General features: G+C 33.9%; 2 protein-coding genes across 3 annotated transcripts; both read right to left on the bottom strand.

Annotated features, from left to right (window-relative positions):
* Positions 1-5,556: 5,556 nt before the first annotated feature.
* LOC135141874 (uncharacterized) lies at positions 5,557-13,320 on the bottom strand. 2 transcript variants are annotated; one of them, XM_064073443.1, is made up of 10 exons: positions 13,205-13,320; positions 8,138-8,381; positions 7,916-8,084; positions 7,570-7,867; positions 7,045-7,497; positions 6,735-6,995; positions 6,492-6,680; positions 6,287-6,439; positions 5,865-6,236; positions 5,557-5,814 (listed from the first exon to the last, which is right to left on the bottom strand). In XM_064073443.1, the coding sequence occupies exons 2-10, from the start codon at positions 8,374-8,376 to the stop codon at positions 5,681-5,683; spliced, it is 2,268 nt and encodes a 755-aa protein (XP_063929513.1). In that variant the 5' UTR covers positions 8,377-8,381; positions 13,205-13,320; the 3' UTR covers positions 5,557-5,680. The 2 variants fall into 2 exon arrangements, with proteins under 2 accessions (XP_063929513.1, XP_063929514.1); XM_064073444.1 differs by lacking the exon at positions 13,205-13,320 and having other exon boundaries at positions 8,138-8,450.
* A 103-nt stretch (positions 13,321-13,423) lies between these two features.
* Positions 13,424-14,020, bottom strand: LOC135141875 (uncharacterized). The gene is made up of 2 exons (XM_064073445.1): positions 13,855-14,020; positions 13,424-13,799 (listed from the first exon to the last, which is right to left on the bottom strand). The coding sequence occupies exons 1-2, from the start codon at positions 13,970-13,972 to the stop codon at positions 13,489-13,491; spliced, it is 429 nt and encodes a 142-aa protein (XP_063929515.1). The 5' UTR covers positions 13,973-14,020; the 3' UTR covers positions 13,424-13,488.
* Between the last annotated feature and the right edge of the window lie 478 nt (positions 14,021-14,498).

Below are 14,498 nucleotides of genomic sequence, written 5' to 3'. Positions count from 1 at the left end.
ACAAATATCGTTCGCGACGGGTGAGAGACAGAAGCCGGCTACAGAAGTTTCGAAAACTATCATAAAACGTGTAAAATTTTAACATAGTTCGTGTTACTTAAGTATATGCAAAATTGTGAACACCCTGTCGTTGTCGAAAACTCAAGAAAATTGAAAATACATAAACGGCACTTCCGTAACCATATTAATCGAGTCACATGTTCGGTTTGGAATTTGTGGCCGTTGAAGCTAGATCAGTACCAACATTAGTTTTATGCTCGGACGCGATGACCAAACGAAGACCAACCACATTCCTATAGCACAATGGCTGTATGTTACAGCGCGGGAGGCTGGACGAGGTCGCGAAGGAATGAAACTTGCTTGGTCGGACTGGCTGGACCGGTTATGGTAATACACCTGGTTAACGCTCGTTTCGTCGATAGGTACACGGTTTCGTGCGTTTATCTCGCTGGTTTTAGCACAATTCGAAAGAAAATCAATCCTCAGACACCCGCAATATCGGGCCAGTACCGTCGGTACTGATTTCCCGTATAGAGTGATTCGCGGTTTGACGGCGATTGGTACAGCAGGTACGTATTTTTTCGATCTATGTACATATGGATGAATTTTTGTGATCTCCGCGTTGCCGCTTCGAATCCATGTCGATGTAACGTACATTAAGATTTTATTAAAACAACGACTTGTCGCGGTACCTGATCGAGTTCGCGTTAGCGAGTTTATAAAAATTTCCAAATATTGCCTTGAGACTAGAAAGTTTGGCAACGTAGTGACATACAGGTAGGCCAAGTTGAGGCTTGGCTTTTAAAACTGGTTTCCTAACGATCAAGTTCGAAGACTGGCCGAACACTGATGGGGAAAGCAAAGCAAAACGTCCCACTTGCCAAGCAGCGCGCGTTTGGTCAGTTCTTCAAGTGCGGTTGAAGATGTTGTTTGATTCTTATTACTTATTTTGTTATCAAAAGTAATGTCCAACCTCAAATTTTCTAAAATTAAGCGCCGAGTTTGTGCGGTTTGTGCTGGATTACTTCAATCGTCACGTGCATTTTTGTGTGTATACCTAATTCACACTTCTCTTGTCTGTGACCTTTTTTTTTTGCTGGATCTGCGCTGAGATTTTGGAACTGATATTTTCTTTGGTTATCTAGCTGTATGAGTTTCGTTTAATAACATCATAAAGCTAGGTTACCGGAGTTAAAACCAGTTTCCATACATCGACATCTCCTATAACTGAACGCCGCATCCGTAGCTAGGTAAAATGCATATTATATCTACTTGTTTTTCATTCTTATAGGAAATCAGTTTTGATAACCTACGTGATTTCGTATCATCGCTTTTGGGACGAAATCACATTTAAAAATAAAATTAGGTGCTCATTTACGATTCACAGAATGCATTCCTTTGCTTTGTATCCAATTAATTTTTTTTATTTTACTATATTACGACCAAGTTGGATGAAATTGGTAGCGAACGTGGAAGATATAACAGGTATGTAACCGGAGCTACCAAATATTTAGTCGCGACGTTCAACAAATTTATATGTAACATTGCGTTTTGGTTACGTATGCGGTATTTACGAAAATTTTGAATTCAAACTACACGCAAACCTAACATACACTTCTCAGAACCAAAGTGATCTCACCGTTTACAGTTACTATTCTAGATTATTTCGTTGCCTTTCTAGAATCACTATGTAAATAGCAAGATGGATAAAATTCTTAACTACTGTTACAAAACTAACGTAACGTTGACTCTCAAACGTGAATTTAATTAACATTTTAACCCCATTTTTTTATCCGAAGACGTACTAAAAAGAGACAGCACGATCAAGTCGCTTGTAATTTTTCAGTAGTGGTACAACTTTAAATTATCATCAGTTTCCAATTTAATTTAGTTTTATAGTTGTATTAATAACCATTTACATCTCTAATTTCTAACAACAAGGGGTTAATTAATTTACAAATGCGGTTTTAATACACTCTCTACGGTTGTACGCACTACTAAGTAATTGAAATAATTGTTTGGATGTAATTGCCGTTTAATTATCTGTTTGCTGAGTAGATCAGACTGGTACTGTCTTAAAACATTGTAAGCTGGAAATATTGTGTTTCTGACGGCGACGGGAGGTAAGTAGATTTTATTATCAAACTTAATTGCTCCACTGAACAAAATATTAAAACTAATTTGTAATTAACTTTTTCTGCGTAATTTACAAATTATGATGGGAACACATTTTTAAACACTCTCTGTACCTACACAAAATTTACACAATATATATCGTATAAACATGAACGTTTGAATGAATTAGTTTTAAAATGTTTGTTTGACTAACAGTTATTGCAAAATATCTATTTTTAGTAAAATTACATCATAAAGGAACTAACCTGCTATTTGTAATTTGTGACTATTATTTACCCAGCTAAATTTTCAAATTTACTACTACGTATTAGTATCACAAATACTAAGATAATTACACAGACAAACCAACACAAATTCGAAAAAGTGTTTTTAATTTATGTTAATACCGTCTCTGTTTCAGGAACAGATATTGGAAAAGTAAGGAAAACTGCTGGATTTATGACTTTTATCCGCACTCGCATACCATACTTGAAACGGCGACAAATTTATCCCGACACGATGAAATTCTTATTAATATACCGAGTGGTAATTACGTAACGCATAAAATTCATCTTTATGCGTAAAGATAATGAAAAAAGCCGAAAACAGCTCTCCCTACAGGACAAATTAAAGCTTCATTTCCCACTAATTAGGGTGCTCATATTCGTTACTGCGGCAACGGCGTGACGTCATCAACTTCTTTTTAAGTGGAACCATCTAATTTTTCTTTATCCCGCTGGTTTGCACATCACGTTACAATGCGGCGAGAAAAAATTATCAAAAGCTAAAAATTACTGAAACCATGTCGTTTATATTTCGTCGAATTAATAATAAAGTATTGAGGTTATTAAATTAAAGTAGAGACAAAATTTACCTATATTTGTAGAGTTTTCACCATGCCTTTGCATAGTTTTCGCACTAAAATCGAGTCCACTCATTTAGAAAATAGATTTATGTAAGCGTTGAAGCATATGGTTTCATTAATTTTTTCTGCGTCAAGCGCATAGCAACAGACCTGGGTAATGTTATTAGTGGAAATTAAAGCTTGGCTTTATTTTATAGGTGGGTTGGAACGCACGCTTGACAATTCAAGACGGATTTTTTCCCAAGGCGTTGTGACGCTGTGGCCACAACATCGACGTCATCACGACCGGACACGTTCAAATGTTAAACATATTTACTAATATACAAGTTACAAAATACATTATTTCGGTACCTTATAGATTATTTTTACTACAATTAACAAGTTTTACGACGCCGTAAATAAGACAGCGTTTCAACACTTAACAATCACATGACTCATTAACGATTTTGTGTAATTTTTAATCCAGCGACTTATTAGGGTATCGAATTGCGTCCACAATAAATGAAAGTTTTAATTAATGTAAATTTTAAGTCACAAAGTAAAAACTTCTTCTGAGTATGTATGTAAGTGTAATGTGAATTCTTTTTATCCTTTCTACAAAAATTGCATATTGAGCTGCGGAATAATCTGCATAATAGAGTTCCGACGCCTAGAGGAGTTGCTCGCTCATCAGTTGGTTTTATGTAAAATTTACATCAAAAAATACTCTGTAAAACTGAAAAGTGGTTATTGCTATGTATATTAATGTCATCTTCCAGTGTTAATAAAATTTAATATGCTACGGTGACAAATTATATCAGTAAGGACTTTTGTATCAACAATTGTTGCAACTAGTGTAAAGTTTAAAAAAAGCCTAAATGTGTGTTTGTATTTTATACTTAATTATTTTTCATGAAACAATAACTACAGTCAGTGATTTAAATATTCAGGTCATTATGAGTCTATACAACGTTGAATAAGGGGATTCTACCGAGTGTTTATAAATGGTTGTTTCATTAACCGAGCTATTGATTTTTGCCGCCTTGCCGAAACAAGGATCATAATATAGGTATCAGGGTGAATGAATACGCCAATTTGTTAGGCGTAGTATCACTGTGCAGATAAGCGGCAAATACTTGTTGTGGTAGCTGCGACGCTCACTTATAAGTTTAGTGTATAATATAAATATGCATTTGTATATTATTTAATTGTAGTAGTTAGTTATATTTGAATTAGGTGGTAGCCAGTTTTAACACAAAAAAAAAACATATTTATTAAACTTTGAACGGTAAATGTACTTGATGAGAGCATGATTACTTTCCTTTCAGCTTCGCGAATCGAAAGTATTTGAAACTATCATTAATATGAAGAAAGCATAATTCAGAAGAGGTCAACGATTCTTCCTGGAAAATATAAACTTTCACATACTGTTAAATAACGAACTAAACGTTTTAAAAATCGCTACTTGTTAAAACATGCTCTTTCCACAGTCCGCCTTTCTTATTTTTCACGTTTTTTTGTTTGTTTATAATTTCAACGGAATAAGGAAATGAAACCTTTGATTCTGAAATCAGCAAATTTGTTTTCAGTCTGTTTGCTTCTGTTTTTACTAGAGGGTCATAAATTATGATTGAACACTTAGGATGACAGCATTATAAACAGATGTGTGAAGTTTATTATAAGGTACCTTTCCATCATTTTATTAGGACATTGTACTTTCATTGTAATTATTCTTATAAAACATGTAAAACAAGTTAACGTTTTCTTAATTATTCTTATTCCAGTGGTGCATAATCGTTTGTGACTTGATTAATTTGCCAAGCATGACGTCGTGCGCATTTTTACAATATTGTTTTTATAAACTTTGACTACTACTGTCTGTAGTTTAATAGCTCATTTGCTTTCATTTTACATTTTAACTTAACGTTGTATTTTTGAAGATTGAACAATGTATGTCGATTAAAAAAGCTTGGCCATGATTAGATATCAAGCTTCCTATGTACTTTGTAAAGATTGAGGGGTTAAATAAACGTCTAAATATTTCAAAATTCTCGTTTTTAAAGAATGAACACGGGCTAAGTGACTTATAACGTACTAATAATTTACAATCCTGTTCACCTTTTCAAAATTTACGTTTCCATTTCACTGACGTCACAGATGCATTCACGGCTGTTATACTGAAACATGATATGAACATATATAGTTGCAACTACTCATTCATCACAGTTGTAGGCGTTTGTTGCGCAACCCCATTTCTTGGTGCGTTCATTATTTCACAACCACAACTATAAAGGCGGTAAGAGTGGCTAGCATTCCTGGAAAAGTCGTTGAAATCGTAAGTACTATTCACGAATGTAAATAAAGGTTATGACGTCATAATTTAGGCGTAAATGAATTGCATTACAAGGGATTTCTACTTCATAGTATTAAAGTTCATACTTTAACTATTGCCACATTTTATTGTTCACAATAAATAAGTGATGATTTCAAGAATAACCACATTACTTGTGTATTTCTAGATGTAGATTATGTGGTTGTAAATTGATACATTGTGTCATATTTTGAGAAATAGTAGCCCACAGTATGAAATGAAAGAATTTTGAAGACGTAATTGCTATATTATTTTCAACAAACAGTACAAAATGGAACGATCGTTACTTATATATATGTCATTTTAAATTACGATACTGTATAGGTAAAAAATATAGATATGTGTACATTCTAAAAGTTACTAACCACCACCAACAAAAACACTAAAAGTATACTACTTATTACTTTTATACCGCTGCTGGAACACTGAACACTTTCCAAGTATATAGTATATTTAATGTTATCAGGAAACCGACACAACTTTTCTGAAAATAAAATAAACGTATTGACTGAATTATCAAATAGAACTGTTTACCTGTGCATCTGGGACTAGAGGATTCTTCGCCTTGCACAGAAATATAAATAGGCGAGCAGTTAGTGACAGTTTCATCTGTACAATAATTGCTGATATCTACCGACATTTCATCTGAATTAAGAGTTTTACAAGTGCTTCCATCACTAGTGGTAGAATTAGCTTTTGGATTGGCGTCAGTTCGTGAAGTGCAGACTGTTATGCTTCCGAAACCTTGTCCTCTGATTTTCAAAGATTGACCTTCGTAGAAGTAATTGGGTGAAATTTTATGGTAATTAACCCCAGATGGTTCAACGTATTGAGTTATTTCAAAGTTTCCTGACCCTTCGTTATTAAAGTACGAGCGACATGAAGGATTAACCACGCTTCGTGGTACTGCAACAATAATAATAATAATAGTACGTATGAATGAAAAATTAACTTACTTTTTCTCAGTCGCTCTGTGATAAGTTTACCAGTGTCTTTAATCTGTGTATCTGAATTGTCTTCAGATATCGTGAATATGTCACTATTTGCAGTAGTAACCAAATCGCTGTAGGAAGATTGTGAACCTGATCCTCCAACGATTATTCTTACATCTAAAAAATCTCATTAATACATTGTTCTATTAAATGTACCACCACCACATACCAGGAAGAGTGCGTTTGAAATCTTCTCGTCTGGTTCGTACATAATCCCTATGCGTTGTAGTTGGGGTGTTATGAGGAAGCATTAAAATAATCATAGACTGTCCTGTCAGATCTGTTTCGTTATCCAATTTTGCTTTGAAAAGTTTTTCCGACATTTGAACAACTTTAGTGTAGTCAAAACCTGTGGGATCTGAAATTTGCACGTTCAACTATAGATATTCATCACTACTCTATGGATTTGTACATTTCTGCTGTTGGGTAAGATTATATTGTTCGTAAAAATCTAGAATGCTTCTAGATTTGTTAACAATGATATCGCAGTTGGCTCCGTCTAAAACTGTGTAGGAACTTTCATACTTATTGACATCGATATTTTCCAGGAGATACGAAATAAGTGGTTGAAGTACCTCGAATTTCCAGTCTGTATCAACGAAAATCAAAATGTCCGTAGAAACTCGTTCAATTAGGTCGTTTTCGGCTGAGCACGCTAAATCATTCAGATTATCTACAACAAAATCGTTAAAATGTGCAGTGTTAGCAATAGGTAGTGGTACTTTTGTAACTTTGAAGACTATCAACTGCTGCTTTAGATATCGTGGGTAAATTTTCTTCCTTAGGTGTGTAAGGTAATTGTGATTCCCCATCCAATAATTTACTAAAAGCTGTAGTTTGCTGTACCAAAATATCACTCGACACTGTATTGTCTATTAACGTTTTACGGTTGCAAGCTCTTGAAGAATCGTTAAAGACACCTCTGCCATAGTAAAGATCTAATATCTGTGAAATCTTTATATTGTTAGCTTTTGACCTCCAGCTTTGTATATTGAGGGCCAAATACAATCCATCAAGACCACCCCGAATTTCAGCATCCGTAAGATAAAGGTTATCTTTGTTACTGGATGCCAGGAAATAATATTTTGGTTGAACTGTACTATTCCATCCACCCTTATTTCCCACGGTTTTTGTGGGAGTAGAATATTGGTTCAGAGCGACTTCTGATAGTTCCCCTATAACAATCCACGTTTAATTAAATACTATTACAAAAACACTCCTCGTGTATATGTAGTTGCATATGTTACCTGCAATAGTGCTGGCGTACTCAGATCTAAGTGTATAATTGTCGATTCTTAGCGGATTTGGTTGAAAACCTGCAGCAATTCCAGCCAAAACAAGCCCAGCTTTCACAGCTCCCCATTTGGTGTAAATGACTCCGCTTTCAATTGGACAGTCACTTCTAGTGGCGTCCGACGAATCACTCCATTCAGTTTGTCTTTTTTGAATTCTATTTGTATATCGGGCTATGGTATTAGGGCACTTGTTATCTTCAGGACGCACGAAAAGTTCGATAGTACTTGACACCATGAAGTGAAGGGCGCACTAAAATATTCAGGTCATTTCGCAAATATAACAATATGTCATAATTACAGTTTGCATAGTAGATATGCTGTCATTATTAAAGTTGATTGCGTTCCCTGGAGTTATTCTTGTAAGCTGGACTCGATTTTTATAAGATTCCCAACCTTTCGGACTGTAGGGTAAACCTAGACTGGCGTCTACGTCCTTCGTAGTTCTTCTAATACCGTCTTGACGAAACCTGGAAAAAGGGTGTGTCCTCTATTTTAATTTTTAACAGTGATTGTGAAATACCTGTGAAGAAGTTCGAAAGACAGTTCTCTTGCATCTTGTGAAGGGTTACCATCTTCAATTTTGCGTAGAATTTCCACTAGAACGTTAATAGTCGACGGTGGCCTTAAATCCCTTGTGACATAACGCGTTTCGTTGTAACACCTTTGTAGGGCTGGAGACACATTAGTACCTGCATTTTCTTGACCAACAACGAAACTTAACGTACACACTAGTACAATTATATGTGAAAACGTCCTCATTGTAGCTGGAAGAACAAACACCAGAACTATGTTAGAGTAGCAATTAGCGACAGTGTATTTGTCGCAACCTGATAAAATAATCTGATAAAGATAAAAGTTTTAGGGATAACAAATTTTTACTTTTATCACTCAAATGTAATTACGACATTTGTTTAAACAGAACTATGACATACAGGTTCACAATGAGTTATGATTGGCTGAGTGTGTACTGATAAAACTTCATATTTGTAAATTTCTTGGAAGTGCGAAAAAAATATGAATCATCTGCCTCATTTAATAAAAATGTTGGATATTTTCACCTGCGTAGAGTTAGTATCGCACTTCCTGGAATGGTTGCTACGTCACGTTTGAAAGTTACACATTAAAGGTATTTAGATTTTTGATAACGAATAAAGGAAATGATGCGAATGCTCTTGTCTCGTGATCAAATTTAAATACAAATTACTTTTCCGCCATTTTTAAGATGGCAGCCTGTCATTTTGTCGTTTGTAGAGTGGTTTTCTTCTGATACAGTTTTTTCGTAGGTTTTTAAAGGTATTTAGATCTTTGGCTAAGTAAGAAAAACAACGATTTCCTAATCTTGTGGACGTTTTGAACCCAGATAAAAGAAGATGTTAAGATAAATCAGGAATTCTCATTTTTTAAAATTGCGCAACGGAAATTTTTACGAAAACAAACGCCATATTGGTAAAACTTACCTATTTATTTTGACAATTGTTTTACACAAGTTTTAAAAAATTCATTGATTTGTTTTATTGTCTCAGAAATGATTTATGAATTCTAGAACTATAGTGACGCTGTAATTGTTGTTATCTTGCATATATCAGAATTAAGATATTTATTCCTATCATAAGGTTGATGTCATTAAGTTCAAAAATGTTCAGTACTAATTCACTCTGATACGATGGTATAGTTTTGGAAATTTCATTCCACCCTATAAAATTTTATTGGCAATAACGAGGCGGACAGTAGTACAATAGTAAGAGATATTTACAACTTAAAGTTGTCGCGTGCCGGTAATCCTCAGATGTTAGAAAGCAGAATAATCGGACAGTGACCATCGTTACTCACGAACCAAAATGACCATTATTTTATGAGTACAACTACCTGTTAAAAAACAAATTCGGTATGTGCCATAAATATTTCTTACCATTGTAATACTGTCCGTCTCGTTTTTGTCAATAAAATTTTATAGAATAGAATGAAATTTCCAAAACTATATATGTACATTATACTTCAGAACCAAGGGGCGCTCATTTTAAATAACTGTTTTATTAAAAATTTGTCGAAGGTTATTTCGACAGAACTTCCCTCCCCCCTGAAATATGAAAAAATTTGATTGTGGGAATTTTATTTTTTTTATTAGAACTCTTATAAATTAAAATAACGATATGTATGTAACGTCAAAGTAAATAAAATAAATTGACTCATTCATTCCTTTCTATGAGTCACCCTGTATAAGAAATTTAAAAACTTTTAATGCAATGATAAATCACAAGTTTAGACTTATCACATTTTAGGTAGAATTTTTTTGGCAAAATTTTGAGATTACGTCTCATCAATTTTTCGGGAGGGGATAAACGAACAAATTTTGCTTAACGATTTACCATAATTACAATGGCCTTAAAATATTTATAAGATTTCAGAGCAATCGGTTCTGCAGTTTCAAAATTATATTGCAAAATATTGTTATTCAGTTTTGAATTTTTTCCAAAAATTCTGGAAGTATAGGGTGAAAATTCGACACGGATTCGCATACCACAAGTGCAGGAGTATCTTACTTTATAATATACAGGGTGTTATTGAAAGGTACGTACAACAAAATGGACAGTTCTTCGCGAAGTCTAAGAATTCGGAAAAACTTATTTTGTCATATCAAAATTTTAAGGGGAAAATTAACCCTTATCCAATCTTTTCAGACGCTACTGAAGGATAAATAGGTAAAATTAATTTATTTTAGTAAATCCAAGCAACTGTAACAATAAAACTTTTGTCAAGAGTAAATGTCGCTATAGAAACGAAAGATGATATTTTTATCAGAGGCGTACAACGAATTTGGACATAAATTTTAATAATTTTTATCTCTAAAAGGAGAACACTTTTACCTGAACTTTTTTTAACTTTTAGCACCCATACTTCGAGACCAATTGTCGATTTTATTTTGTACGTACCCTTCAATAACAGGCTGTATATTAAAAAAAAAATATTATAAATTTTGGAGATGAGACATCCCATTGGTGACAACAATCCAGTAGTTTCAGAGATTAGTTGTCTAATAAAATGGATACAGACACCAGCCAGACAGACAGACAGACAGAGGGAGAGACGGAAACGGGACACCACTTTTTCGTACTTTAAATGAGATGTTTCACATATTGTAATTATCGTTAAGAACTAGTTGCTAAAAGATTTTTTCTTAGGTATAAAGATTTTAAGTATCTAAAAATCTATAGGGTATTCGATTTCTAGAATATGTGTATATCGTGCATGCAACCTGTAGGCGGAACATTGGTTCGTACAAATATTTTTATATATTGCATAGAGTACTTGCTAACATAAGTTTTATTTTGGCAAAGACATCCTCTGAGAAATTTGGGGGCGGGTGGGCGGGACTAGTACTTGGTAAGATAGACTGATTTTGGCAAATGACATTCCCCGAGAAAACAGGGGGCGGGTGGGCGGGGCTAGTACTTGGTAAGATAAATCTTATTTTGGTAAATGACATATCTTCTGAAAAATTAGGGGGCGGGTGGGCGAGGCTAATACTTCGTAAGATAAGACTGATTTTGGCAAATGACATACCCTGATAAAATAGGGGGCGGGTGGGCGGGGCTAGTACTTGGTAAGATAAATCTTACTTTGGCAAATGACATATCCTCTGAAAAATTAGGGGGCGGGTGGGCGGGGTTAACACTTGTTAAGATAAAACTGATTTTGGCAAAAAATATACTTTAAGGGTGAGGGAACTTCTGTCGAAAGAGCTTTTGACCAATTTTTTTTTAATTCGTAATGTTTGAATTTTTTGAACATAATAATTATTGTAACAATGTACAAATCGACATTAAAGAATCATTATATCAAAAAAATGTCAGAGTTCAAAAATTATTAGAAATATGGACAGTGTGTTAAAATACATTATTACCAAGTGACAACAAAAATCTTTTTGATGGGGATGACTATATTTACTTTTGATGCAAACAGTACTAGTGTATTCCTATAAACTCAGAAGAATTATTTTTGAATTAATGAATAAAGTTATTTGATTTCTTCATTAGTTTATTTAAATTTTCTGTGTAAACCGTTCTACAAAATTAAAATTTACCACTAAACCACAAACAACATTGCATATCGAAACACTTTTTCTAGCAAATATTTGTTTAAGGGGAGAAGGATGAATCAATAAATTTTAATCGCTATACTGTAACCATTAAATTAGTATTTTACCGACATTAAAAAAATCGTGTCGTAGATTCTAGGACAAATTTTAAAATGTGGTTGTGAAAACGTTGTCTGTGTTATATTTTTTTAGGATAACACGGATGTGCTATTAAACCACATATATAGAATATGTCATCCTATAAATTTTAAATGTGGTTTACATCATCATGAGTGAATAAATGAATGCTGATAGTCGATTTAACATGCTCAGGTTTGAATTTTTTCCGAAAATCTATGTGCACAAAATTAAAAACAGGGGTGAATTAATTAATTAATAATCATTCTTCATATTTTAAGTAGGGTTTATTTACAAAAACTGAGATGACGTGATTAAATTTTACCATGTACACGATATTCTTAAACTGGATCTAAAATTTCAGATCAGTCAATCCAGTAGTTTCGGATATCATCTGCCAACAGACGGCAGGCGACAAACGACACACAAACAACGAGATGGAAAAGAGGGCCTACTTTTTCATTTTCCAGGAACCTTTAGACGTAGAGAGAACATGAAACTACTCATTATCTAGAATTCTAGAAGTAAAACCGAGTAGTTTTTTACAGGATAATTAGGATAACCTGTAAAATAAAATATTAATTTATGTACGTACACACCTCTTAGTGTTGGTATTTGGAAAACCGACCGGATTTAAAGCAACATAACATTTTAAGATAGCAATGTTCGATTGACTTCCTGGATGCCTGTACAAACAGTATTAGCAACTAGTATTACTATAGCATTATTTTGGAATGAAAATAAAACTTTTTCTTATTATGTGGATACACAATTTTACCAACTCTCAAATATATCTAATCTTATTTTTGAACTTATCTTGTACTTTTAAATATTACAAGAAAAACACTTATGGAAAAAATTTGCTTTCATTGCAAATTCATTGTTGTTTAACTGCTGAGAAGGAAATCGGTCTAACTGAATACAAATCTATTCTTGATTGGTTTAAAATGTTTATAATTAGTTTTAGAACGACAAAATGTGTGTGTAAGTTTAATTTGGGTAAAAAGGGAGTGTTTGCCATTGTGTACTAAAAAAATAGAGCAATGTGTTTGTGTTTTAGCAGACTTTAAGTAATTTCCTCGTTGAGCTAAAGTAGTAGTAACCTAGTTCTAACTATTTATGACCCAAATTCCACGCAGATTAGAATAGAACGATTCAACGCAATGGTTTAGTAATAGCTTGAATTGACTTCCTTTTAAAAAACGTTAAATGTGTCTAGAACAGGGCGTGTTAACTGGAAAACAGCATGATTCATCCTTTATGGAACAAATAAACCTAATAGTAGATAAATATTTTAATTATACGTGTACTGTGAAACGTGTAATTTAGTTTCTAACATTACCTGAGTTTAGTAAAATTGAATTTAGTACTTACCGCAGGGTCGATGCTAAGCTTAGGGTAACTATGTAGAACTTGAAACTACAAAAAACAAAATGCTATGAACTAAGAGAAATTAACCTGCTGTACTAAAGGAAGCTTGAGACACCAATATGATTCAATCTGATATGATAAGATAAAACGTTCATTATTTTAGGATCAATATTTACACAGGTATCGTGATGTAACGCAAGGTGTCTATGTAGTACTACTATATGTTCAACACATTTTTATTTTTTACATATACACCTACACAATAAATTAATAAAGTATTCACATATCTAAGACCTAGGAATTTTTTGTATGTGGTGCGATTTCGACAAGACAGCAGGTTTAGTGTTAACAATATTTTCATCTATGTCTCCGGGAGAGTCGTCGATGTGAACGTGTAGTTTGCCGTCGTCGCGAACGGCTTTAGCTCGACCAAAGTTATCAAGCCACGCATGCTTTTGAGCGTAACTATTGAAAGCTTCGGCTAGATCTGGGTTAATGTCTTCCAGAGGAGTGTCACCGGATCGGATATAGACGGGAACGAATCCCGGCAAAGCCGGAATAAATTGTCGTGCTAATTTGTTAACGGCTGGGGTTGATTCTGCAATTATTACGGCTTGTGACTTTAATGATATAATGGTTTTCGAATAACGTACCAACTGTATAAACAATGACGAGACAGACAGCTAAGATCTCCAATATCCGGGAGAACATTTTAACAGCTTGTATTGAAGAACGAGCAGCCACACGGAGATACACTGAATGACTGGCCATTGACTCGAAGAATACCTTTTATATGCCTTCATCTTGTTTAACGTGCGAATCTACTTGGAGCTTAATCCTGAATTTCCTGTTCCTGCAATATATTTTTGCATCAGGTAGAAACTTAATCAATACAGACTTCGCCTCATAATAGTCGCGGCGGACATGAAGAAGAAAAGAAAAACACGAACCCAACAGAAATTTAGACCTCCACTTGACTGATTTAGGAACGCTTATTCTTAATAAGGAGTTCCGACAATGACTAAACTATTTATTTAATAAAATGACTCAGGCACAAAAAATCGTACAGGTGTACTTATATCAATCGCGATAAAATTGTCTCCTTTTACAAAAAACGTACGTCAACAAAGTTCAATATTTCATTAATAACCGTGGATGTCATTCAGTGATCATCAGTCATTGTAGTTGCAGTACAAATATATACCTTGTGACTACTCAGAAATGATTCTACAGAAAATTTTGGACAATTTGGAATTTATATCAGTATTTACATACTTAATCACAATTCAATAACCCG

The sequence above is a fragment of the Zophobas morio genome, unplaced genomic scaffold (genome assembly GCF_036711695.1).
Source record: "Zophobas morio isolate AGI-343-1 ecotype UQ-CSIRO unplaced genomic scaffold, CSIRO_AGI_Zmor_V1 ptg000044l, whole genome shotgun sequence".
NCBI lineage: Eukaryota > Metazoa > Arthropoda > Insecta > Coleoptera > Tenebrionidae > Zophobas > Zophobas morio.
The sequence above is the reverse complement of the archived record's forward strand: the minus strand, read 5'-3'. Positions and strand labels throughout refer to the sequence as shown.

What these genes read in the sequence shown, in the direction of transcription:
- LOC135141875 (XM_064073445.1), bottom strand. Translation starts at nt 13,972, where the DNA reads ATGGCCAGTCATTCAGTGTATCTCCGTGTGGCTGCTCGTTCTTCAATA. An exon ending in CGTCATTGTTTATACAGTTG is followed by an intron (nt 13,800 to 13,854) that starts GTACGTTATTCG and finishes TAATAATTGCAG; the next exon opens with AATCAACCCCAGCCGTTAAC.
- LOC135141874 (XM_064073443.1), bottom strand. Translation starts at nt 8,376, where the DNA reads ATGAGGACGTTTTCACATATAATTGTACTAGTGTGTACGTTAAGTTTC. An exon ending in TAGTCTTCAAAGTTACAAAA is followed by an intron (nt 6,996 to 7,044) that starts GTACCACTACCT and finishes ATTTTGTTGTAG; the next exon opens with ATAATCTGAATGATTTAGCG. An exon ending in CTCTAGTCCCAGATGCACAG is followed by an intron (nt 5,815 to 5,864) that starts GTAAACAGTTCT and finishes TTTTATTTTCAG; the next exon opens with AAAAGTTGTGTCGGTTTCCT.